Genomic DNA, 27575 nt, shown 5'->3' on the forward strand with positions numbered 1-27575 from the left:
ATTTACAACCAATGAAAATGAGTGAGTTAATGCTTCAGGTTGTTAAGAGACAGGAAAAAAAAACATGCTAGTTTTAAATTACAGAAATGATGAGGTGGGACAGATAAGATAAAGGCAATACTGGTTTAACAGTATCAGTTTCAGACAAAAGGAGTATAAAATATCAAGAAGTGCAGGCCTAATGGAAATGCCATCAGGTCAGCTTCTGCAAATTCCATTACCATAGGTGGATAATTTCTAGCAGAAATAGTTTTGAATTGGGCAGGAAAAGGAAGATAGCTGAAGCTGTACAATTTGATATCAATTCTGGAAGATTGGACACTGACCAAACATGAAGCAGGATGTTGATTCTCAAAGCTCATATTGGACCTTGTACAGGAAGCAACAGAGTGAGACAGGGTGGAGGAGTCAAATGACAGGCAACAGGAAGCTCAAATGCAAAAAAGCTCAAATGACTAATTGCAAGTTGCACCATCTGTATTTGGTTTCTCCAGTGCAGAAAGGACCACATTCCAAACAGTGCACGTGGCAAGGAGAGCAAGCTGACTGCTGCTTCACCGAGCACAACTGTTTAGATCCCTAGACAGCAGAAAGGGAAGATACTTGCAAGAGAATGTATCTTAAGAATGGGACAGATAAGTGGGGAAGAAAAGCAGACCAGTGAGTTGTGAAAGGAAAGGTCCCTTCAAAATGCTGAATTGGGGGTGAAGGGTAAGATTTGTCTGGTGGTGTGAAACCTCATTAAAGATGGCAGAAGTTATGAAGCAAGGTCCATTGAATGCAGAGGTTGGTGGGATGGAAGGAAGGTGAGGACCAGGATGATTCTATCATTACTCTGCCCAGGAGAAGAGGTACATGACACTGAATAGTTGTTACAAACAGGGTTAGTAGGAGCAATTCAACACTTCCAATGAATTAAAGCATGTAGCCACACTTCATAAAGTGTTTTCTTTCTTTGTAATGGCATTTATGTACTGCACCCAGACCAGATTCTCTGAATGATGACACTGAGGAATTAAAAGTTGCTGACCTTCTCCACCTTTAACCATACCCCACCGATGAGAACTGGCTCATGAACCTCCAATTTCTTCTTCTTGAAGTCAATAATCAGCTCTTTGGTCTTGCTGACATTGAGTGAGAGTTTGTTGTTGTTGTGGCACCACTCAGACTGACTTTCAGTCTTCCTCCTATATGCTGTTTCCATATGGCTGAAGCAGTTAGGAGCAGGGATCAAAGTCTCAAAGTAAGGGGTAGGCAATTTCAGATGAAATGAAGAATTTTTCCCCCTCACTCAAAGCAGACATAGAATTTTAGATTCTTGGCTTTGTTTCTGCACCTTATTCATTCACCTTTGGTTGAGAAGGTGACAGTGATTTTTTTTCATCATTGCTGACATGTTCCACCAGCCAGCTTAACAGAACCTGCAAAATGCGTTTTAAAACTCAAACCCTCAAATCCTTACATTATAAAAGCTAATCACTAACAATTAACATATTCTCAAATATGGGAAAATTATTTATGAACGGAGGTAGGAAGGCACTCTCAAGTTCTTCCATTGCTGCAAAAAACCCCATTTGGTGGCTCATTCTCCAGTTCAACAAGCCCTCCAGTACATATTTTTCAGTAAACTAACTGCGTTGTATTTGCTGCTCGCAGCTGCAAATTTGATGGCTAGACAGATTTCTGCCACCCTCAATTTCATGTGAATACTGTTAAACGACACCTAGCTGTCACTGCCTGAGAGGGAGGTGACAGCCAGTGGTAATCATTGATGTCAGAAGGGAAAAGGGAAAAAAATATTGCTGGGAAATTTTAGAGGAATGAGACCAACTAGATCACTTTTGAATACACCCAAGGCTGAATTGATGAGACAAAAGACCTCCTTCTTTATTATAGCCATACTGCAATCTTAACTGAAATCCCTGACCATATTATCAAATTAAATCATTATCAAACTTACCGCACTCCATCTACTTTCCTTCTGGAACCGTCTCTCTTTGAAGCTTGAAGCTGCGTGCATGACTGTACTAACCTAACGTTTTCAGGACTTCTAGTGTCTGGAAGAATGCGAGACGGCATGGTCTTGGTTGTTCTCATAAAGTAACTCCTGGTCTGGGCTGACGCTCTGCGCTTGCTTTTTAATCGTTTGATTGTTGCTGAAGTTCCGACATTAACAAGATCTGGCTCACTTCGGCTGGATGAAATGCCGTAGAGAAAGACATCATTATCACTCTGTGGACTGTATGGACCAGAATATTTGCGATATGATGGGGCACTAATTGATCTGTTCCCCTTCATGCTGTATGAACTGAACACACTCTTGCGCCGTTTCCCTCTTGAGATTCCCGTTCCATAAAGATGGTTGTCTTCCACTTTAGGAAATCCATTCATAGTACCATCATAGAGTGAAGTCTATGAAAATAAAATTATGACATTAAGTTTTCATTAAAATTAGGACCTGAAACCCAAAACAACAAGAACTACAACAACCTTGCGAGTTTGGAAAGGCACATTAGTTCATCAAGTGTGCAGTGAATCAACAAGCACTTTTTCCAAGTGTCCAACACTACAAAACAACCTTGATGGACAAGAGGAGAGATTTTTGCAGGGGACAACATGGGAAACAGGTTCCCAGCACAACTCAGACAGGTCTCTTACAACCATTGGCCAAAGAAGGCCTAGCACACATCTCATTTTTACTCTAGTTTAACTGTTCCTGTGCCAGTGACCTGAAAAGCTCTTGATGGTACAATAGGGTGGGGGGGGGGGGGGCAGGGGGAAAACATCATTTAAGTATTTACTAAGCATCTGCTGCACCTCATTGCTCACAAGTATGTTTATCCCAGTGACTCCAAATATGAATATATCGGTTGCATGGAAGAAACATCCCCCAAATATTGCAGCCTTTGTAAAATAAGATTTTTAAGTGGGCCTTGGATACTCCAAAAGTCTTGGTAAGTTTCACTTACAAAAGTAGTCACAAGAAACATTAACTTCAAATAAAGCATGCTTCTTCTAATTTATGCACTTATGGATTATACCATTCTGCCCTTAGAATTTACGACTTAGCTACATACAACTGTGTTACAACACTTATCCGAGTGCTCAGGATGAGCTTCCAGGAATAAGCATAGGGCTGGAATCTTTGCTTAAAGGGGGTCATTATATCATTACACATTGTACATAGAGATGTGTTGAGCAGTGTGCATTGGGGACACGGCTTTGAGCCTGTCACCCTAGAAAAAAAATGTGGGCCTAAAAAAGCTGTACAGCCAATGAAGAGAGGGGGAAATAGCAACTTCCTTACATCTAACAGTGGATGATGAGGGAGACTGAAGGGTCTGGGCAGTCCATCAATGCACGGAACAGTGCCTAGTAGTTCTTTGCTAAAGAAACAATGGCAAGGACATCGTGTGATGGGAATATGGGCTACTGCACCAGCGTATCTGCACAGCAGTGTATAAAGCAGGGCGCAAAGTGAAAGGTTCACACCAATCTCCTGGACAATATTATTTTGGTAAAATAAGTAGTATGATTTTCAAAATTGTTTTGAGAGCTCATATTACAGGGAAACTGAGAAGCTGCACTCACTGATCATCTATTACATTCAAAATAAAACTTGTCTCATGTATTTCACCAAATCCAGTACTCTCTCAATGAACCATAAGATGCTTAAAGTATGTCCCACACATTAATTTTCTTTTTCCACTTAGCAAGTCAAAAGTCCACATGCTTGCTTCCTTTCAGGATTAAATTCAAAAACTGCAATGCTTGTTTTAACATGACAAAGAAAGGCTCAAACAAATCTTCAGTTTTCATTACTACAAGGGGTTTGGCTTGATGTGGATTACAACATAATTATAGCAGCAACCCACAAACACAATATCTGAAGTTAATTAAATCTTAATGCCATTTATCTTTCAGTTCCATAAAAACGTCATCAAGTGTCAAATATGCGCGACTTAATCCAAACATACATGCAGATACCGGGGAATCTGAAGCAAAGTATAACATGCTGGAAATACACAGTATGTCAGACATTTCAGGTTAAAGACCTCTCTTCAGAAATTTCTCTTTTCAGATGAAAGGTTACTGACCCAAAAAGTGACCCCTCTCTCTTTTCATCGACACTGCCTGACCGGCTGAGTATTAACAGCTCCATCAGTTTTCAACCAAAATTCGAACTGCAACAAATTCAACCTCCTCCCACACGCCAGTTTTCTACCACTGATATCACTTCAGAGCAAATGTGTGTAACACCTTAGTTACCTATATAAAAATGACTTCTAACAATAATGGCAGTAATATTCCAAGATTAATTTTAATCAACAAAAATTGGTGAATCTTGAATACAAGTTAAACTGACCTCAACCTTGCTCCAATTTCTATCTACAGGCTAATGAGACCCGACACTAATGTTATTGAGCCATAGGTTGTTTGATATTAAGTCACCAGCTGTTTTGAGGCTTTGGAAAATTCCCCACTTACATTAGAGTATTATGTTTCAATAAGTTCACAATGATGAATTATTAAATGTAATATGGACAATTCTTCATTTTCCTTCCTCCTCAATTTTTTCTACAATTTAACTTCTTGATATAATCTGTTCTAGTCTTTTAATTTGAAACCACTTTATATACTATGCTTCCTGGAAGTGTAAATAACTTTGGAAATTTAACATTGACTTGATTAAAGGCTGGTTCCAAATGAGTTATATTTTAACAGTATCCCAGTCCAAACAAAACATAATTGTCCTATTAAATAAAGTGATTATTTGGTGACAAACCTCATTAATGCCCCTAGCAGTGTGGTCAAAAAGGAACTATAAATAGATCAGAAATTATAGTGCATATTTGCAGACTATGTATTAAAAATAAGCAATATCACAATTTAATTTGCTGTTATTCTGCTATCTTTATGTATACATTAACTGAGTGCCACTTTATACATAGCCATTCACGGAAAGAAACAAGATGAGAGCCCATTATGGGTCACTATACTTGTTCAGGTTCTTCAAGTAGCCATCTCACTAGACCAACTCCTGTGATTTTTGAGAACCTCTTTGGCTGCACAGCTAGTAAAATGAATGCCTCATAGGTTCAACTTTGGCGTCAAGAATATGCATGCTCTACGTGCGACTGCTTGGATTTTTTTTCCCCCCGAGGTGCTTAGTACCCTCCCACAAGGGTGGCAAGGTGGGGCAGCTGTTAAGTAACACTATTATGGTGCCAGAGATCTGGGTTCAGTTTTGCCGATGCCTTTGAAGTGTTTTATGTTTTGCCCGTGACACATTGGTTTCCTCCTACATTCCAAAGGTGTACGGGCTGGTAGGTTACTTTGTCACGTGGGTCTAATTGGGCAACAGGAGCTCACCGGGCTGGAAAGGCTTGTTACTACTGTCCAAAATAAAATAAAGATCATAAGAAGTTGTGGGTTGGTCAGGTAACTGTCCACAATAAAACTGGCCTTCATGTGTAGATGAATGTTAAGAGTTTGCAGGGAGCCTATGAGAATATGGAGAGAATGTTTCAAAGAAATGAGACTGAAACAGGACTAGTGTGAATAGGTGATTTATAGTCACCTAAATGGGCTAAAGCATTTGTTTCTGTGCAGTTATTTCCCTAGGATTCTATCTCTCACTGGTTGCATCTGCTGCAAAAACAATCTCAGTTGTCAATTTCTCTACATAATGAGGCTTTTCATCCCTGGTGTCCATAAGACATAGGACCAGAATTAGGCCATTCAACTCAACAAGTCTGCTTCAGTATTCCATCATGGCTGATCCCAGATCCCACTCTACCCATACACCTGACTTCTCGCCATATCCTTTGATGCCCTGACAATTGGGAAACAATCAATTTTTGCCTTAAATATACCCATGGACTTGGCCTCCTCCACAGTCTGTGCCAGAGCATTCCACAGACTAAAAGAATTCCTCCTTACCTCTGTTCTAAAGGGCCACCCCTCAATTTTGAGGTGGTGTCCTCTAGTTCTGGACATCCCCACCAGAGGAAACATCCTCTCCACATCCCCTTTATCTAGTCCTTTCAAAATTCGGTAAGCTTCAATGAGATCCCCCTCCCCTGGATTCTTCTAAATTCCAGTGAGTACAAGCCCAAACCCAAAGCTGCTAAACACTTGTCATATGTTAACCATTTCATTCCTGGAATCATCCTTGAGAACCTCTTCTGGACTCTCTCTCCAATGACAACCCATCCTTTGAAATATGGGGTCCAAAACTGTTGACAATATTTCAAGTGCTGACTGATGGATGTCTTGTAAAGCCTCAGCATTATCTCATTGTTTTTTGTATTCTATTCCTCTTGAAATGAATGCCAACACTGAATTTGCCTTCTTTACCACAGACTCAATCTGTAAAATTACCTTCTGGGAGTCCTGAACGAGGACTGCCAGCCCCTTTGCATCCCTGATGCTTGAATTTTCTCCCCATTTAAATAATAGTCTGCATTTAAGTTCATTTCACCAAAATGCATTATCATACATTTCCCAACACTATTCCATCTGCTACCCTTTTGCCCATTGTTCCAATACTGACCCCTGAGGAATACCACTCGTCACTGGCAGCCAACCAGAAAAGGCCCCTTTATTCCCACTTGCTGCCTCCTGCCTGCCAGCTAGTCCTCTATCCATGTCAGTATCTCTCCTACAGTGCCATAGGATTTTAACTTGTTAAGCAGCCTCATGTGTGGAATCTTATCAAATGCCTTCTGAAAATTCAAGTAATTGACATCCACTGCCTCTCCTTTGTCCACCCTGCTTGTTACTTTCTCAATGAACTCCAACAGATTTGTCAGGCAAGATTTCCCTTTACAGAAGCCATGCTGACTTTGACTTATTTTATCATTAGTCTTCAAGTAGCCCGAAACATAATGATGGATTCCAACACTTTCCCAAGCACTGGTTTGGTTAACTGGCCTATAATTTCCTTCCTTTGCCTTCTTCCCTTCTTAAAAAATGGAGTGACACTTGCAATTTTCCAGTCCTCCTCGACCATCCCATGTTGCTTCGCTCCTGATGAAGGGTTTCAGCCCGAAACGTCGTCACTACCTCCTCCCATAGATGCTGTCTGGCCTGCTGAGTTCTGCCACCATTTTGTGTTTTTAGTTATAATTATGTGGCTTTTGTCAGTTAGTCTTGGTCTCTCGTGTTTTTGTGATATCATACTGGAGGAATATTGTATCATTTTTTAATGCATGCATTACTAAATGACAATAAACGAGGACTGAGTGTCCTCATAATCTTAAAAAAAAAACTCACCTTTTTACTCGCAATATAACTAAAAAAAACTTCTGGTATTCTGCTTTATATTATTGGCTAGTTTGTCCATATATTTCCATTCTTACGGCTTTTTTAGTTGTCTTTTTTGGGATTTTAAAACTTTGCAATCACTTTTTCTACATTATATGCCCTTTGCCTGACTTCTTGCAGTCCTTAACTTCCCTTGTCAGCCACTGTTGCCTACCCCTGCTATATCAAAACAGCTACTTCCTTGGAACATATCTATCCTGCACCTTGCAAATATTCCCAGAAACTTCAGCCACCTGTGCTCTGCTATCATCCTCGCTAGTATACCCCTCCAATCTACCTGGGCAAGCTTCTCTCTCATGCCTCTGTAATTCCCTTTATTCCACTGTGATACTGATACACGTGACTTATGCTTCTCCCTCTCAAACTGCAGAACAAATTCAATCATATTATGATCACTCCTTCCTAAGGGTTCCCTTACATTAAGCTCCCTAATAAAATTTAGAAACATAGAAAACCTGCAGCACAATATAGGCCCTTCAGCCCACAAAGCTGTGACAAGCATGTCCTTACCTTAGAAATTACTGCAGGTTACCCATAGCCCTCTGTTTTTCTAAGCTCCATGTGCCTATCCAGGAGTCTCTTAAAAGACCTTATTGTATGCAACTCCAACACAGTTGCAGGCAGCCGATTCCATGCAGTCACCACTCTCTGCATAAAAAAAGCTTACCCCTGACATCTCCTCTGTACCTACTTCCAAGCACCTTAAAACTGTGCCCTCTCGTGCAAGCCATTTCAGCCCTGAGAAAAAGCCCGACTATCCATACTATCAATGCCTCTCATCATCTTATATACCACTCACAATTTACCTCTCATCCTCCATCACTCCAAGGAAAAAAGGCCAAGTTCGCTCAAACTATGCTCATAAGGCAGGCTCTCCAATCCAGGCAACATCCTTGCAAATCACCTCTGCACCCTTTCTATAGTTTCCACGTCCTTCCTGTAGTGAGGCGACCAGAACTGAGCACAGTACTCCAAGTAGGATCTGACCAGGGTCCTACACAGCTGCAACATTACCTCTTGACTTCTAAATTCAATCCCATGATTGATGAAGGCCTTCTTAATCACAGAGTCAACCTGTGTATCAGCTTTGAGTGTCTTATAGACTCGGACCCCAAGTTCCCTCTGATCCTCCACACTGCCAAGAGTCTTACCATTAATGCTATATTCTGCCGTCATACTTGACCTAGCAAAATGAACCACCTCATACTTATCTGGGTTGAACTCCATCTGCCACTTCTCAGCCAAGTTTTGCATCCTATCAATGTCCCACTGTAACTCTGACAGTCCTCCACACTATCCACAACACTCTCAACCCTCCGTGTCATCAGCAAATTTACTAACCCATCCCTCCCCTTCTTCATCCAGATTACTTATAAAAACCACAAAGAGTAAGGGGTCCCAGAACAGATCCCTGAGGCACACCACTGTTGACCAACCTCCATGCAGAATATGACCCATCTACAAACACTCTTTGCCTTCTGTGAGCAAGCCAGTTCTGGATCCACAAAGCAATGTCCCCTTGGATCCCATGCCTCCTTACTTTCCCAATAAGCCTTGTATGGGGTACTTTATCAAATGCCTTGCTGAAATCCATATACACTACATCTACTGCTCTTCCTTCATCAATGTGTTTAGTCACATCCTCAAAAAAAAAAATAATTCAGTCAGGTTTGTAAGGCACGACCTACCTTTGACAAAGCCATACTGACTATTCCTGATCATATTATGCCTCTCCAAATATTTATAAATCCTGCCTCTCGGGATCTTCTCCATCAAGAGAAAGGAGAAATGGGTTAAAAATTCTATATCTGAATGCACCAAGTGTCAGAAATAAGGCGGATGAGCTTGAAGCCCAGGTGCGAATGGGTAACTATGATGTTGTTGGGATAACGGAGACATGGCTGCAGGGAGATCAGACCTGGGAAATGAATGTACAAGGGTATACGTGCTATCATAGGGACAGAAATGTGGACAGAGGGGGTGGGGTGGCCCTGTGGTGAGGAATGAGATTCAGTCCTTTGCAAGGGGGGACATAGGGTCAGGAGCAGTAGAGTCTGTGTGGACAGAACTGAGGAACAGTAAGGGCAAAAGGACCCAAATGGGTGTTGTCTACAGGCCACCAAACAGTAGCATGGATATTGGGTGCAAGTTGAATAGGGAGTTAACACTGGCATGTGGCAAAGGTAATGTCGCAGTAGTTATGGGGGATTTCAACATGCAGGTGAACTGGGAGAATCAGGTTGGTGCTGGACCACAGGATAGGGAGTTTGTAAAGTGCCTACGGGATGCATTCTTGGAACAGCTTGTACGACAGCCGACCAGGGACAAGACTATTCTGGATTTAGTGTTATGTAATGAACAGGATTTGATAAGCGATCTCGCAGTAAAGGAGCCATTAGGAGGTAGTGATCACAATATGATAAGCTTTTATCTGCAATTTGAGAAGGATAAGGGCAGCTCGGAGGTGTCAGTGTTGCAGATGAACAGGGGAAACTATGGAGCCATGAGGAAGGAGCTGGCCAAAGTTGACTGGACGGATAGCCTAGCAGAAAAGACAGTGGAACAGCAATGGCAGGTATTCTTGGGAAGAATGCACAAGGTGCAAAATCAGTTCATCCCCCAGAGAAGGAAGGATTCAAAGGGGGGAAAGGGGCCACAGTGGTTGACAACGGAAGTCAGAGATTGCATAGCATTAAAAAAAAGGAAATATGACAGAGCTAAGGTCAGTGGGAGGACAGATGATTGGGAAGTTTTTAAGGAACAACAGAACTTAACTAAAAAGACAATACGGGGAAAAAAAATGAGGTACGAACGCAAGCTAGCCAGGAATATAAAGGAAGATAGCAAAAGCTTTTTTAGGTATGTGAAGAGAAAGAAGACAGTTAAGAACAAAGTTGGGCCCTTGAAGAATGAATTTGGTGAAATTGTTATGGGAAACAGAGAAATGGCAGAAGAATTTAATGAGTACTTTAGATCTGTTTTCACTAAGGAAGACACAAGCATTCTCCCAGATGTATGGATGGACCAAGGACATAGGGTAACAGAAGAAATGAAACAGATTGACATTCGGAAGGAAACGGTGATGAGAAGACTGATGGGACTGAAGGCTGACAAATCCCCAGGTCCAGATGGTCTGCACCCTAGGGTACTAAAGGAGGTGGCCCTGGAAATTGCGGATGCATTGGTAATCATTTTCCAATGTTCCTTAGATTCAGGATCAGTTCCTGAGGATTGGAGAATGGCTAATGTTATACCACTGTTTAAGAAAGGAGGGAGGGAGAAAACAGAGAACTATCGACCTGTCAGCCTGACATCGGTGGTGGGAAAGATGCTAGAGTCCATTATTAAGGATGAAATAGTGGCATATCTAGATAGCAGTGATAGGATTGGGCCGAGCCAGCATGGATTTACCAAGGGTAAATCATGCTTGACTAATCTATTGGAGTTTTTCGAGGATGTAACCAGGAAGTTAGACAGGGGAGATCCAGTGGATGTAGTGTACCTCGATTTTCAGAAGGCATTTGATAAGGTCCCACATAGAAGATTGGTGGGTAAAATCAAAGCTCAGGGCATCGGGGGGAAGGCATTGACATGGATAGAAAACTTGTTGGCAGATAGAAAGCAAAGGGTAGCGGTGAATGGATGTTTCTCGGAATGGCAGGTGGTGACTAGTGGGGTGCCACAGGGCTCGGTATTGGGACCACAGCTGTTTACCATTTACGTTAACGATTTGGATGAAGGCATAAAAAATAACATCAGCAAATTTGCTGATGATACTAAGCTGGGTGGCAGTGTGACATGTGATGAGGATGTTAGGGGAATTCAGGGTGACTTGGATAGGCTGGGTGAATGGGCAGATACTTGGCAGATGGCGTTTAATGTGAATAAGTGTGAGGTTATCCACTTTGGGAGTAAGAACAGGAAGGCAGATTATTATCTGAATGGTGTAGAGTTGGGTAAGGGAGAAATACAAAGAGATCTAGGAGTCCTTGTTCATCAGTCACTGAAGGTGAATGAGCAAGTGCAGCAGGCAGTGAAGAAGGCTAATGGAATGTTGGCCTTTATTACAAAGGGAATTGAGTACAAGAGCAAGGAAATCCTCTTGCATTTGTACAGAGCCCTGGTGAGACCACACCTGGAGTACTGTGTACAGTTTTGGTCTCCAGGGTTAAGGAAGGACATCCTGGCTGTGGAGGAAGTGCAGCGTAGATTCACGAGGTTAATTCCTGGGATGTCTGGACTGTCTTACGCAGAGAGGTTAGAGAGACTGGGCTTGTACACACTGTAATTAAGGAGATTGAGAGGGGATCTGATTGAAACATATAAGATTATTAAGGGATTGGATAAGATAGAGGCAGGAAATATGTTCCAGATGCTGGGAGAGTCCAGTACCAGAGGGCATGGTTTGAGAATAAGGGGAACTCATTTAGGACAGAGTTAAGGAAAAACTTCTTCTCCCAGAGAGTTGTGGGGGTCTGGAATGCACTGCCTCAGAAGGTAGTGGAGGCCAATTCTCTGGATGCTTTCAAGAAGGAGCTAGATAGGTATCTTATGGATAGGGGAATCAAGGGATATGGGGACAAGGCAGGAACCGGGTATTGATAGTAATTGATCGACCATGATCTCAAAATGGCGGTGCAGGCTCAAAGGGCCGAATGGTCTACTTCTGCACCTATTGTCTATTGTCTATTGTCTAAATTACCAACCACTGAAGTAAGACTCACTGGTCTATAACTTTCTGGGCTATCTCTACTCCTTTTCTTGAATAAGGGAACAACAGCTGCAACCTGTCAATCCCCTGGAACCTGTCCTGTCTCCATTGATGATGCAAAGATCATTGCCAGAGGCTCAGCAATCTCCCCCCTCACCTCCCACAGCCACCTGGGGTACATCTCATCCAGTCTTGGTGGCTCATCCAACTAGATGCTTTCCAAAAACTCCAGCACATTCTCTTCCTGAATATCAAAATGCTCAAGCTTTTCAGTCCGCTGTAAGTCATTCTGACAGTTGCCAAGATCCTTCTCCGTAATGAATACTTTGCTTCAGCATTAAGTACCTCTGCTATCTCCTCCGGTCCCATACACACTTTTCCACTGTCACACTTGAGTGGTCCTATTCTCTCACATCTTATCCTCTTGCTCTTCACGTACTTGTAGAATGCCTTGGTACTTTCCTTAATCCTCTCCACCAAGGCTTTCTCATGGCTTTTTCTAGCTCTTCCAATTTTATTCTTAAGCTCCTTCCTGCTAGCCCTGTAATCTTCCAGATCTCTATCATCACCTTGTTTGGATTATTGCACAACACCCAACCTAGGATAGCCTTTCCCCGAGCAGCACAAGCTGCTCTAAAAAGTCATCTCATATGCATTCCACAAATTGCCTCTCTTGCGATCAGACACCAATCTGATTTTCCCAATCCCCTTGCATATAGAAGCCCCCCATTGCAATTGGGACATTATCCTTATTACATGCCCTTTCCAGCTCTCTGCAAAATCCCAACCCCACACCTTGGCTACAATTTGGAGGCCTATATATTATTCACTTTTTTTTTTACCCTTGCAGTTTCTTAACTCTGCCCTCAAAGATTCAATATTCTCTGATCCCATGTCACTACTTTCTGAAGATGTAACTCCATCTCTTGCCAACAGAGCCACACCACCACCTATGCCTTCCTGCCTGTCCTTTCAATACAAAGTATATCCTTTGATATTAAGCTCCCAGCTATGACCTTCTTTCATCTAGACTCAGTGATGCCCACAACGTCATACCAACCAATCTCTAACTGTGCCACAAGTTCATTCACCTTATTCTGAATGCTATGTGCATTTAAATACAGTACCTTCAGTCAAGCATTCTTTGCCCTTTTGAATTTTGCCTCTGTGGTACAATTCAACTCTTTGCTCTGTCAGCATTTGTACCCAATCATTGGCTTGTCCTTCCTTACATTCACGTTACACCCATCATCTACTTGTAAACCTGCTGGCTCATCCTCAGCTCTGTCAGACTGGTTCCCATCTCTCCCCGCCCCCCCCCACCCCCATTTAGCTTTAACAAACCTGCCTGCAAGGATATCGGCTCCCTTTGGATTCAAGTGCAACTGTCCCTTTTGTACAGGTCACACCTGTCCCAGAAGAGGTCCCATGATCCAGAAATCGGAATTCCTGCCCCTGCTCTAATTCTGCAGCCGTTCTAGTCAAGATTCTCTGGAACTCCACCAAGGCCTCAAGGTCTTTCCTAAAGTAACATCCCCAAAACTGACCCAAAAACTCTACTTGTGCCCTACTCTGACCTGTTGGGATTGAGTTATTTGTTTCATACATCATATCCCAGTTTATAAAATCAAGCTGCACTTGCAAATTAATACTGTCCCGCAACTTGCCCTGCAACCTTTAAAAAATAAGCACATCGTGTTCCAACTGTTCATTTCAATTTATTCTCATCATTTTTCTACCAATACATGCTTATCACATTTCACCAGATTGACTGCAATCTGCATTATTTTCCAGTCCATCGTCACCCCCTTAATTCTCTTATTTGCTTATCATGCTTTTGAGGTATATGTCGTCTGCAAAAGTATGTTTTCATAGAACGAAGTTAATGTCACTTTTCCACACCCTGAAGAATAGAGTACATTGAAAACAAATTTGGCCTTGTTTTCTGCTAGCTGTCCCTTTGTCCATTTTAATTCCAAAGGCTTCCATTAACCAACAAATACTGTATATTATGTGATATTCTTTCAAGTGCTCTTTGTGTTCTTTTTTGTAGTCAGTTAGCCTACTTCCTTTACCTCATTTATTTTCCCTTTCAGTTCACTTTGCTCTTTGACCTGGCCTTTTCCTAGATTCAGGGTCTAGCATATGCCACAACACAATTTTTAAAATTAGCACGAATAGTAATTGCTAACCACCCATGATGCAACAAGAGTAAATTCAGGTATATAGACTGAAACAAAGTTCACATCTGTGCAAAAAAATAACAAAACGGAAACAAGAAATATTTAATGCAGTGTTGTTTTAAAACTTAACAATGGCAGACTGTCCAGGGAACACAACTTTAATTTCAGTGTAAAGTCAAGATTTCATCACTTGTCTGAAATCAAATGCAAATATCAAAAAAAATCTTTTAAAAAGTTGTGAAAATGTTAATATATACAGAGTAATTCAGTATTTTCACTGTAAACCTCTTACAGCTTTTCAATGTTAAACAGCATATGAGCAGGACATGATGTTAGACCACCAATCCATCCCTATTTTAATCGCATTGAACTAGTGGGTGGAGCATCGAGCTGGCTTTATTTTAGGTACAGTACATTCCTTCCATGGATACAGACCACCAGCCAGACCAGACTCTCTTCTCACTGCAGCCCTTGGGAAGAAGTTACAGGAGCCTTAGGTCCCGTACCAGGTTTAGAAACAGTTACTACCTTTCAATGATCAAGCTCCTGAACTGCTGTGGATGTCACTCACCTCAAATCTGAGTTGACTCCACTACCTACTGACTCACTTTCAAGAACTCTATAACACATGTCCTCAGTATAATTTATTATATTTTTCTATTTGCACCTATCGTCTTCTTTTGCACAGTTTGCTTGCCACTCTTTGTGTAGTTTTACATTGTTTCTATTGTACATTTTTTTGATCTACTGTGAAAGCACTCCAAAAACTGATTCTCAGTGTAATATATAACTTTGATAATAAACTTGTGTTGAAATTTGGGTAGAACAGGAATATGCAAATTATGGTCATTTTCATTCCTTTAGAATGCAAGGCAAGAAGTGTTGATTATGAGGGAACACAATCATTGAAACAATAAAGTTGTAAAATTATAATTTAGAAACAGCAAAACAGTAACTATAATGATGAAGTTTGCTTCAGAACATCACAGCTAAAGAACTGCATTCACTAATGTCATATTGTGGAAGAAAAATTACGAGGAAAAATGAATTTTGAAATAAATTTTGTTGTCAAGCTTGACCAGCTAATTTTTGCTCAAGGGTGACATGAGGAGAAGCTGATGCTGCCTTGCCTATGCTAGCTAACAATAACGAGAAATAGATCATGCCACTAATGAAGTATTGTTAACCTTTGTCCAAGACTGTCCAGTAAATAGAGGAACTAAATGTACATGTACAGTTCTTATTTAGTGTATTGCACAGGAATATTTGTAAACTGGCTGATACCCAACAAATGCTTCCTGAAATTACAGACTAAATATGCTTGGCTGTTCTCTGTTGCCCAAAATTTACTGTATAAATTTAAGATGCAACTTGACATTGGTAGAGTTGTAAGGCAATAGCTCCATAGTAATTTATTAAAGGGTTAACCTTATATCAAGGTCTGAGTCTTCATTTCTGCTTGATAATGGGGTAAATTCTCCTACAGTAAAATACGGTAAAAAGGGTAAGTTCTACACATATAGAAGTCAGATCTTTCTTTATATTCTTTGATATCCTCTGAGACCCTAACAAGGGTACAAGTAATACAAGTACTGTATTACTAGTTCATCAAAGGATAATCCCATGAAAAATACTGCACATTGTACGGAGTGTTAATAAACCACGCAGCAATGTTGATAAAATAGTAGGTTGCTGATAAAATTTATCTAGAGTACCAAAAATCTTCAGAAACAGTCAAAGTCAAGCATTAAAAAGTACAACTTTGCTTAGCAACAGAAGAAATGTTTCCAGGAATTATTACATTTAACTAATGTAACTTCTGTAGAACACCAACAAAAACAGCATACTAGATTTCTACCTTACCATCTGGTGGCCAATTTGCTGAACATACATGAAAGTGGCAGGAATATTCTATTTATTGAATTGCTTTTAAGGCGAACTATAAATAAAAATTGTGCAGACAATATTGTGCAAAGTGATGGTAAGGGAAATAAACAGACTACTCTTGTAAATGCTGGATTAGCACTTAAAGGCATTCGGTCACAAACCCTCAAAGAATTAGCTTTCTGTTGTGCAGTAGTGCTTTATAAAGGAGCTGGTGGAACTTGAACTTTCCATTCTTGCCGAAAGAAAAAGTTTGAGGCTCATCTCTGGAAATGAAAACCAACATTCATCCACCTATTTTGTTGCAAAATAAATCACATCACAATAGAAGTTGGATCACATTCTGTAACAAAAGTTCCACCCAAGAACTGGGTGGAAAGCAGTTGTAAAAAGAAAATATATATTCCTTTCTCTGACTTTGCATGGGAATAAGCAAAGTCAATATCGATAAGGAAATGTCCGTGCATTTATAAAAAGGTTTGAATCAGTTTAAGCTCTAGGGCATACAGTCACTCTAAAATGAGTGGAAAATTAAAGGTCTAGTTAGAGAGTAGGAAACAAACAGAATTTGTCAAAATATAGTACAGGAATGGCAACGAGATGTTCTTCCACAGATCCAGGGAGCCAGGTTTGTACCTGTCTTATAGGCATGTCTGTACAGAGTTTGCACATTCTCCCTTTGAATGGTTGGTTTGTCCCAGGTACCTTGGCTTCCTCCCATTTTTCACAGGTGCACTGATTGGATAATACTAAAAATTATTGCTGGTGTAGAGTTGCTGGCAAAAAATATCAAAGAATAGGTGATGGCTACATGGGTGAGAAGTTGTTGCAAGAGGATTAGAAATAAAAGATAGGGAAGTGGAGGAAATGGGTTTGTCCCCTTAACGCCTGGAGAGATCCAACCAGCTAAATCATCCCTATCTGCGTCATTATAAGATTTTAAGGAATAGATGACAAAGTCACTTCACCCTAATGGCCCAAGGTCATAAGAGTCCAAAAAGAGTCTATAAGGAGGACTTGGAAAGATTAAGAAAATAGACAAAGTGGCAGATGGAATACAGTGTATGGCCATGCACTTTGGTAGAAGGGGTAAAGGTGTACACCAATTTCTAAATAGGGAGAAAATTCTGAAATCAGAGATGCAAAGGGACTTGTGAGTCCTTGCGCAGGATTTTCTAAAGGTTAATTTGCAGGCTGAGTCGGTGGTAGGGAAGACAATGGCAATGTTAGCATTCTTTGAGAGGCCTAGAATATGAAGCAAGGACCTAGTGCTGAGGCTTTCAGGCATTGGTCAGACTGCGCTTGAAGCACTGTGAGCAATTTTGAGCCTCGTATCTAAGATGTGTTTGTATCGTTGAGGGTGCAGAGGAAGTTCACGAGAATGATTCTAGGAGTGAAAGGGTTATTGCATGAGGAGCATTTGACGGCTCTGGGCCTGTACTCATTGGAGTTTAGAAGAATGAGAGGGAATCTCATTGAAACCTATTGAATGCTGATAGCCTAGGTAGAGTGGACATGGAGAGGATGTTTCCTAGAGTGGGGGAGTCTAGGATCAGAGGTCCCAGCCTCAGAATGTCCCTTGAGAACAGAGATGAGGAAGAATTACTTTTAGCGAGAAGGTGGTGAATTTGTGGAGTTTATTGCTGCATACAGCTGTGGAGACCAAGTCATTGGTTATCATTTTTAAGTGAAGGTTTATAGATTCTTGATTAGTAAGGGTATCAAAGTTTACAGGGTGAAGGCAGCAGAATAGGGTTGAGAGTGATAATAAATCAGCCACAAATGAATGGCAGAGCAAGCTTGATGGGCCAAATGGCCTGATTCTGCTCTTGTGTCTTATGGTCTTAATAGGCACTATTGAATTTCATAGGTATGGGAATGAAATTAGCTGAAGCTCCCACTAATCAGGAAAAGAGGGAGGGACAGAACAGGGTTTTAAAACCAATTGACTCATCAGTATACATTCATTAGAAAAGCAATGGATGAACTACTTGACACTGTCCTCAAGCGATACTTAAACAACAGTTCATCAAGCTTTGTTTTGTCTAGACTCCAGACCTCATCCTAACCAAGCTGAATTTAAAAGGACAGCATGAGGACATCTGAACAAATGAGGCACAAGTGTGCAAAATTAACTCAATGAGAATCAGAGAGGCGGTTCTCACTGGCTGGAACCATACCTCACACAAAGAAAAATGGTACTGGTTGCTGCAAACCAATCATCTCAGCCCCAGGACACCGTGCAAAGAGCTCCATGGGGAAGTGACCAAGGTCCAAGTAATGCTTCAAAACCTCTTTCCATCACACGTTCTGAAGTGAAGAAATCAGAAAACAAACACAGGTTGCTCAATTTAATCCACAACTCTTCCTGCATACTGTTCAGGCTTGAGTTAGTATCTTTCAGGCACAATCTGTGCTGTAGAAATGACCAAGAGAGAGCTTAACTTCCACATGGATATTTAATGCATTACCAGTGTTACACCCTTTAGCATTACCATTGACTAGAAACTTCAATGGACCGGCCACACAATTTATCTGGCTTCAAGAGCAGAGAATATTCTGTGGTGAGGAATTAACTTATTTTTCCCCAGTGCTTTCCTTAAAGTGCACTGAAACACTTTCCAAACTTTCAGATGAGATTTACACCATCCAGGATGCCGTAGACTTTGCATGACTGGAACCCAATCCAACACTCCCCCATGTACTTCCTCCATAAGTACACTGTCATTGCAGTAAAATTTGCAGAATGCATTGCAGAGTATTACTAATGCTCTTAAGACAGCTCCCTTCTTAGATCTGAAGTCTCAACCATCCGGAACATGGGCAAAAATGCATGACTCACAACCCTTTTCCAATGACACACCATCCAGACAAAATATGTCATCAATGCTTCATCAACGGTGGCTTGAAACGTGGGAGCCACCACATTCTACACCTCTATTACAGACAACAAAGGTTCACAAAGTTGAATCACTGTCCAAGTGAAATTAGCAACAGGCAATAAAGTGTGGCCTTGACACCAACAACCATATCCCATGTGCACGTATAAATAATGAAAGCTCTGGGGTACTATGAAAATTAAATGACAAAGGCATAGTAAATTTGAGATAAAATAACCCCAAGCATCAGAGCAGATTTGACAGATGGTCATAAACACAAGAGATTCTGCAGATTCTGGATATTCAGGGTAACACACACACACACAAAATGCTGGAGGAACTCAGCAGTCAGACAGCATCTATGAAAAGGAAGAAACAGTCAACGTTTTGGGCCAAGACCCTTCATCAGGACTGGTAACCAAGAGGGAAGAAGCCAGAATAATAATGAGAGGGGGTAGGGGGAAGGAGTACAAGCTAGAAAGTGAAAGCATGTAGGGGAGGGGAGAAGCTGCGAGGTGGAAAAGTTTAAAGGGCTGGAGGAGGAATCTGATGGAGAAAGAAAAAAAAAAGTCCTCACAGGGATATGACAGGCAGGTGAGAAGAGGCAAGTGGGGAGCCAGAGTGGAAAAAGGAGGAAGAGAGAAAGGGGATGAGGAAAAATTACTTGAAGTCATAGAAAATGATGTTCTTGCCATCAAATAGTCTAGTTTTGATTTCTCTCAGATTATTCATGTAGAGTCATTAGCCATTTTACTAGCTACACATGTTCATTAATGCAAATATCTAATCAGCCAAACACTTAGCAGCAATTCAATGCATAAAGGAATGCAGACGTTGTCTAGAGGTTCTGTTGTTGCTCAGACCAAGCATCAGAATGCGGAAGAAATTCTGACCGTGGTTTGATATCTCAGTAACTGCTGATCTCCTGAGATTTTACACACGCCAGTCCACAATTTACAAATTTGTGGAAGAAAACATTTAGTGAGTGGCAGTTCTGTGGGGGGTGGGGAGAAACACCTTGGGAGTCCTTGTGCAGGATTCCCTAAAGGTTAATTTGCAGTTTGAGTCTGTGGTAAGGAAGGCAAATGCAATGTTAGAATTTATTTCAAGAGGACTAGAATATAAAAGCAAGGATGTAACATTGAGACTTCATAAAGCACTGGTGTTGCCTCACTTGGAGTATTGAGAGCAGGTTTAGGCCCCTTATCTTAAGAAGGATGTGCTGAAACTGGAGAGGGTTTAAAGGAGGTTCATGAAAATGTTTCCAGGATTGAATGGCTAGTCTTAAATGGAGTATTTGATAGCTTTAGGCCTGTATTTATTAGAATTAAGAGAGAGGGGTGACCCAATTGAAAACTATCAAACTGTGAAAGGTCTTGATAGAGAGATGTGAAGAGAATGTTTCCTGTGGTGGGAGAGTCTAAGGCCAGAGGACACAGCCTCAGGATAGAGGGGTGTCCTTTTACAGCAGAGATGAAGAGGAAATTCTTTAGCCAGAGAGTGGCGAATCTGTGGAAATCTTTGCCACAGGCAGCTGTGGAGGTCAAGTCTTTATTTAAATTAGAAGCTGACAGATACTTGATTGGTCAGATCATGAAGGGATATGGAGAGAAGGCAGGAGATTTATGGCAAAGAGTAAATTTGGATCAGCCATGATGAAATGGCAGAGAAGACTCAATGAGCCAAATGGCCTAATACTGCTCCTTTACCTTCTGGTCTTGTTAATAAGATAGTACTGAGAAGAATGGCCTAACTGGTTCAAGGTGACAGGACAGAAACAATAATTCAAATAACCATGTGATGCAAGAGTGGTGTGCAGACAAACAGCTGTGAATGCAGACCATCCACGGGTTACAGCAGCAGCAGATCACAAACATACACTCAGTGGCCACAGGAGGCAGCTAATAAAGTGGCCACTGAACGTAACTACTGTAGCCTTGCGATGTTTCTGAAAAACACTGAAGATCTTTTGCTGGAAGAAAATTAACTGTGGTGATACTACTTTATGATAGCTCAGTAATAAGAAATATAGGTGGTGTTCATGAATTTATGTCTATCAAAACAGCTTTAGTGATGATTAAAGTTCTGAACCTATTCCATCTTACAACCTTCACCTGATGAGTTTAACTGACGACTCAAATCCAATTCATGCTTTGATTGTTGTTCTAAAAACAAAAATTCTTAAGTTTTGATTTCATAAAAGCTAAAGCATGGTGAAGAACTGAAATTGAAAGCTTGATTTAATATTTTGAAAATATCTTGTCAGTTATAATGCAGCAATTTCATGTGAGAATGGGTGAAGCAGTTAACAACTGGCTCTGCTTCTTCATCGCATTAAAAAGCATATCCTTTTACATTATTAATATATTTATGTTTTTGGTAAATTCTGTCGTGACAGAATTGCGAAACTGGGACAAGAAACATTACGTAAAACTAAAAGCCAACTAAATAACTTCTCAGTGTTTAGAACTGGATAATACAACCTCCACTTTCCAATGACTTCCTTACTAAAATAAATCTTATGAAAAAGCAGTAATGACTTTAATTTAGCTATATCATTTTTGATATACATTTAAATAGCCAGGAATACAAAAATAAAAAGACAATTATTTGCTGATGGTGTTGATTCTAATATTGTAATCAAGAAAAACTTGTACGTAATTGAATAATCTCTACTACTTAATTATTTTGAAGTCATTTCCTTCATAAATCTTGAGAAAACCATAAATACGAGAAATTCTGCAGATTTTGGAAATCCAAAGTAACACACACAAAATGTTGGAGGGCCTCAGTAGGTGAGGCATTTCTGAGGAAATTAGTAAACAGTAAACATTACGGGCCACGATTCTTCTTCAAAACTGGAAAGGAAGGCGGAAGATGCCAGAAGAAAAAGGTGCAGGGACGGGAAGGAGACTAGCTAGAAGGTGATAGGTGAAGCCAGGTTGGTAGGCCAGGCAGCATCTACGGAAAAAAAGATTACAGTTGATGAGAGCCTTCAACAGGACTGGTGAACTATTTTCCATAGATGCTGCCTGGCCTGCCGAGTTCCTCCAGCATTTTGTGTCTCTGCGTGCGTTGCTTAGATTTCCAGCATCTGCAGATTTTCTTATTCATACACAATGTACTATTTTCTAATCATGGGCAACGGCTTAGTTAATTGTGATTCACTATAATTCTATGTGTTATTATTTGGTCAATGAATTCTAACTGCGATGACCCTTGTGATCACACTGCAGTTTTTATAAAACTCCTTGTTCTCAGAAGAACAAGGAGAATGTAGGAAAGTTCAGTAGTTAGTTTCAACAGCCAAATGAAATTAATCACATTTTTGAGCCTGGTTGTATCACCATTACTTGTCTGTTCATGTGCGTGTCTGAATGCCTCTTAAACACTGTTATCTTAGTACAAGATGATAAGAGGCATAGATCGAGTGGAGAGCCAGAGATTTTTCCCCAGGGTGGAATATGGCTAATATGGAGGGGCAAAATTTTAAGGTGATTGGAGCAAAGTACAAGGGGAACGTCAGAGATTATTATTTTTTTTAAAAAAAAGTGTGTGGGAGGGGAAAGTCCCCAATTCATGGCAGGATGCTGAACGGTACTGGTGTATTGAAGAATCTTTTTCCTGGTGTATAAATGTCAGATACCAGAGGACATGTATTTAAGGTGTGTCTGTGGGGCGGGGGAGAGTTTAAGATAGATGAGCAGGGCAAGATTTTTTCCCCTAGAAGTCAGAGTGAGAGGTGCTTGGAGCAGGCTGCCAGGGTTAGCATGAATATCTAGAGAATAGAGAGAGGAATCACAAGATTTTATTTAATTTCACACAGTTTGGCACAGACATTGACAGCCAGAAGTCAAGTGAAGTTTATTCTCATTTAACCACGTACACATATATAATGTATATAATATATAGAAATAAGACAACATTTCTTCAAATCAGGGTGTAAGGAACATAATTTTTGAAGGTAAGGGTAAAATCTATGTACGAATCACACATAAATAACAAACTGAAGTGCATTAATATTAAATAGTGTAAGGTATGGAACAGATTAACCAGTGACACTTTGAATACAATGTTAAGGAATATGGGAAGGCGTATTCTTGAGGTGAAATGTTCACTGTTACCTATCGGAGAAATTTATGATTTCCAGCTTCTTCATCACTAACTACCTAATGCTCACCAAATTGTACAAAAGTTCCGTACTACACCTTCCAGTTACCTAAATATTTTCCATCATTAAGCACAGATCATTTGGAATGATATCTGAATCTAGTACAAATTTGATCATTATTTTTGCATTTTGATAGTGTAACACATACAAGTACAATGACAAGAAACAATGACATTTTGATAAAAGTGTTAGATTTAAAGGGCAGTATTTAATGCTGCAAGTTTGATTAATATTTTGTTGTAGATTATATTCAGCTTCCGGCAGCAACATGCATTGAATTTTAACCTTGTTTACTGTCATACATTTAGTTTGTAAAAGCTGGCATAGAAAAAGTATCTTTTTTCAGAAGGTTTACCTTTTGCCTCAGAGTTCCTTGGCTCTTCACAGTAATACTTTGCATTCTATTTCCAAGGTCAAGAATGTCTTTTTGGCTTGCATTCCATTGCCCACTTGACCCGTCTGTGCAACAAAAGGAAGGAAAAAAATTTTCAAAACATTATTTTCAAATGCAATTCTGCATGATATATCACTTAAGTTGCTAATTAACATCCATTGGATACCACAACACTGCAAATCCTTGATCTGGATCCTGGCAGTTAGTTAATTGTGTTAGCAATTGACAGCAGGTAAAGCTCATGGCTAGAGGAATACGTTAAAAACCTTAAACTCTAAACCAGGGGTCGATGGACCCCTTGGTTAATGGTAAGAACCCGTGGCTAAAAAAACACTTGGGAACCCCCGATCTAAACTAGTAAGTGTACAGGATTTCATACATCAGCTCTACACTATGTATACGCACGCGCTTCCATAATGGCTATTTGAATTTTTTAAATGTCCATTAATATTTTGAAAGGCATTTGATAAAGTTTTGTATTGCCAGTATATTATCAATATTTATTTTTTCTGTTACACGAGATTAAGAGAGCACATTAAAAAAAATAGGAAACCTGTAAGAAGAAACTGAGCCGAACTTAACTACATTCACTGGGAGCTAATTATAAACGTTTCAGGTAGTTAAACTATTTATGTAAATTTTATATTTTCAACACATTTTAATCTTTCAAAATATGATAATAGTGTGCCGATATTAACTTAAAACAATAATGCATTAGCAACCACGATGTAACTGCGGGGAAAAAAAAAGACAATTTAAAAAGGGATGCTTTCAGTTTAGCTTTATAATCTGAGAGGATACATTTAAACAAGCAAAAGTGAACATAGAAAATGGTCCCTGTACCTCGTTTAATGGTCGACTGATAATTTTTCTTATTCTGCATCATCATGCGCACTTGGTTGTTAACTCTGCGTTCACTATCCACTCGGGCCAAAGTGCTCAACCTTTCGGGCGGTGGTAGAGCCAAAGTAGAATTATCCTGATTGTTAAATGATTGACCCGCTGTTACAGTCTTCATATAAGCCATTTTAGCAGTTCTTTTCTCCCCAGCAAACCTTCCACCCGCGAACAACTACTATTCCCCTATTTGATTGTTCCTAATCCTTTGCAGTTTACAGCCGGTCTCTTCTCTTGTCGTTGTTGCTTTGCCCCGCCCTGTACCTGATTAACAGAAGTCCGGGTGGAGTTCAGTTTGGTGTGGTTAGCTGATTTGTCAATCATATCCAGGCCGGTAAAGAAGTTGTTTTCACTAGCTCATAAATAATGTAAAGAAAAACGCAAATTCAAAATCGGGGGGAGAACAAATAGACAATAACTTTCTTTTCACGTGTGTCTCGAGAAGCCGAAAGCCAGAAGCTACTGCCCTGTTAGCCCGGGTGTTTTCGCAGGTTATTTAATTTTGTTTTACACAGGTTAATTTCTCTGTTAAAACTTAATTTAATATGAATTTAGTTTTAACTCTAGTTAACTACAAGGACGGTCGTTTCTGGGCACTGCTACTGCTTTGAATTAACGCAAAAATGAATAGCTGTAACACGTATTTTCTCGAATAGTAATTAGTCAAAGTGACATTCATTTAATATCAAATCATAGCTATCAAATACTAGTTATAATTTCATTAAGAGTCGATTTATTTATTAATGATCAATCCCATTTTAAAGCTGTTGGTCTCTCATTGTAATGAACTACTGGTTGAATTGAGTGTACATTCCATTGAAATGACTCAAGTTGCTGGGTTCTATCATAAACCACTTGTCATCTACGAAGTACACAATGCTGAGGTAGGTACAATAAATAACTAGTTTCACGGATCGACGTGAACGACTTGGCAGCTAAATGACAAATGAGGTAGATGAAAAATGCTCAAGAATGGAAGGCCAATGACCCACAAAACAAAATGGACAGATAGTTTGAGTTTGCACAGTAATTTAAAGCAGCAAGGAACAATACACCACTCTTTCTTATTCCCTCCTCCAAATACAACATGGCTGTGTACTCACTTTATTTGTTTGCACAATAACATCCAAAATCAAAAGACCTGCAGGAAAAAAAAAGCTCAAATATTAGAAAGATAATTCTAATATTGAAAATGATTATTACATTGGTAGTACTACTCACAGAAGTGAAAACCTTAAAGGTTATAAATAGGCTTAAGAGTCAGTAAAATACCAATTTTAAGAGTTTATATTTATTTTCAGATTTAATGTCTTGGAATTGTAGATAAGTACAGTACAGCACTGAAAGAGGCTATTCGATCATATTAAGAAAAGTGTAGTTAGTCCTAATATCCTTTTTAATATTTCCTTTTAAAGTATTTATCAAGTCCTTTTTGAAATCTGTTTTTTAACTTTTGTCCACCAACCTAGCAACTAATTAATTTCCAAATCCTAACCAGACAATGCATAGAGAGGTTTTTCCGCAAATTATTGCCAGTTCCTTTATCGCAGAACCTGAAGTCAACCCTACAATGTTCCCAAATGAATCTAGTTCTCTGAGTATGGCAACATTAATTTGTCTTAATTGTTAAGAAAGGAGAGAGCTGTTCTTATTCAGCTACAATTATTCAATTGATGTTGAAGAGAAAATTATACTGAGTCCCTCAATTGGTTGGGCTCAACCATGGAAGTTGCATCCTAGCTGTCTGCATGATATACAAGCCAGTATGCAGGCCAAGGTAGAACAACATGGAGAGCAAGCTGTTGCCCATGTATCAGGCTCCCTCTCTCCACACAGCTGGTAAATCCAAAGGAATTACAGAGACCCATATATTTTGGCACCAAAAGCGTCACAGGAGTTGGCAGTTAGCATTGAACTCAACAGAGGACTGCCTTAAAGACTCCAGCTCTGGATATTTTCTTGGGGTCTATTCCATCCCCATGAGTTGGTTATAGCCACAAGGCAGTAGAGGTTTGAGATCAGTGTTCTCTTTCTCCATTGCAGGAGAATTGTAAGAGCCAATTGTAATATTGAGTGTTCTGATAGTCCTAGAGTCATAATCATACAACAGAGGAGCAGGTTACTTGGCCCACCAAGTTAGTCCTGACCATCATGCACCCAGTTACATCAATCTTCCACTAATTCTCATCACATTCTCATTAAGTCTCTGCAGATTAATCACTCAAATACACATGAGAGGCAATTTACAGGAACTATAAACCTACATGTCTTTGGGATGTTGGAGGAAATCAAAGCACATCTTCACAATTGGACTCTGGACACATGAACAAAAAGTTTGAGAAAGGATCTAATATTTTCCCAATGTATAAGACAAATAAACTCTTCTTGGGTTTCCAGCCGATCTATGGATGATAACTGACATTTTGATGACAAACTCCGCCATCTTCAACAGGGATGAAGTCCGGGCATGTCCAGTCCAGTGGTATTTACACCCCTGTTGTCTGCCCCTTCTGATTCATTAGACCTCATCCAATTAGGTTTCCAGTCTTCCACCTTGTTTACCAGTTCTTACTTAAAGTGAGACCTTCATGTTTGTTAAAATTCTTTTCATCTAGTTTTAATTTCAATGGCTTCCTTTACCAGATGGTCCCAAAAGCCATTGGCATGGCACAGTAGTTCTGTGCCATCAAAGTCAATCCTATGGCCACTGCAAAAGCAATGTTCTGCTACTGATGATTTCTGTGGGTAACCCAAATGGATACACCTTCTGTGCTCCTTGACGTGGGTGAGATGCCTGGTGGAAACCTGCATCAAGGAGCACAGGAGGTGTATCTGCTTGAGTTACCTGGAGAAATCGGCTCTAATTCATTGTTATTGTGACTGCATCAATGTGTCGGGCCCAAGGTTGATCCTCTTGAGATATTGACACCTAGGAACAAAAAGCTGCTCACCTTTTCTACACCCTCAATGATGATTGGTGTGTGCTCTCCCAACTTCCCCTTTTTTGAAGACCACAATCAATTCCTTGGTCTTGCTGACTTTGAGTGTGAGGTTGTTGTTGTGATGCCATTCAACCAGTTGATCTATCTCACTCCTGGGCATCTCCAAGTAACCATCTTACATTCTA

General features: G+C 40.2%; 1 protein-coding gene across 2 annotated transcripts in view; it reads right to left on the reverse strand.

The window, feature by feature from the left end:
• The window catches only part of pkp1b (plakophilin 1b), a 59670-nt gene extending 34756 nt beyond the window's left edge, over nt 1-24914 (reverse strand). Inside the window, exons 1-3 of one of the 2 annotated variants that reach the window (XM_073030411.1) lie at nt 24395-24914; nt 23513-23616; nt 2033-2412 (exon numbers count right to left, since the gene is read on the reverse strand). In XM_073030411.1, coding sequence (XP_072886512.1) covers nt 2033-2412; nt 23513-23616; nt 24395-24578 — 668 coding nt within the window. In that variant the 5' untranslated portion in view covers nt 24579-24914. Of the gene's footprint in view, nt 1-1960; nt 2413-23512; nt 23617-24394 lie in introns of both variants that reach the window. The other variant, XM_073030410.1, reaches the window with a different exon arrangement.
• Nucleotides 24915-27575: the final 2661 nt, after the last annotated feature.

This window comes from Hemitrygon akajei, chromosome 27 (genome assembly GCF_048418815.1).
Source record: "Hemitrygon akajei chromosome 27, sHemAka1.3, whole genome shotgun sequence".
In the NCBI taxonomy this organism is placed as follows: domain Eukaryota; kingdom Metazoa; phylum Chordata; class Chondrichthyes; order Myliobatiformes; family Dasyatidae; genus Hemitrygon; species Hemitrygon akajei.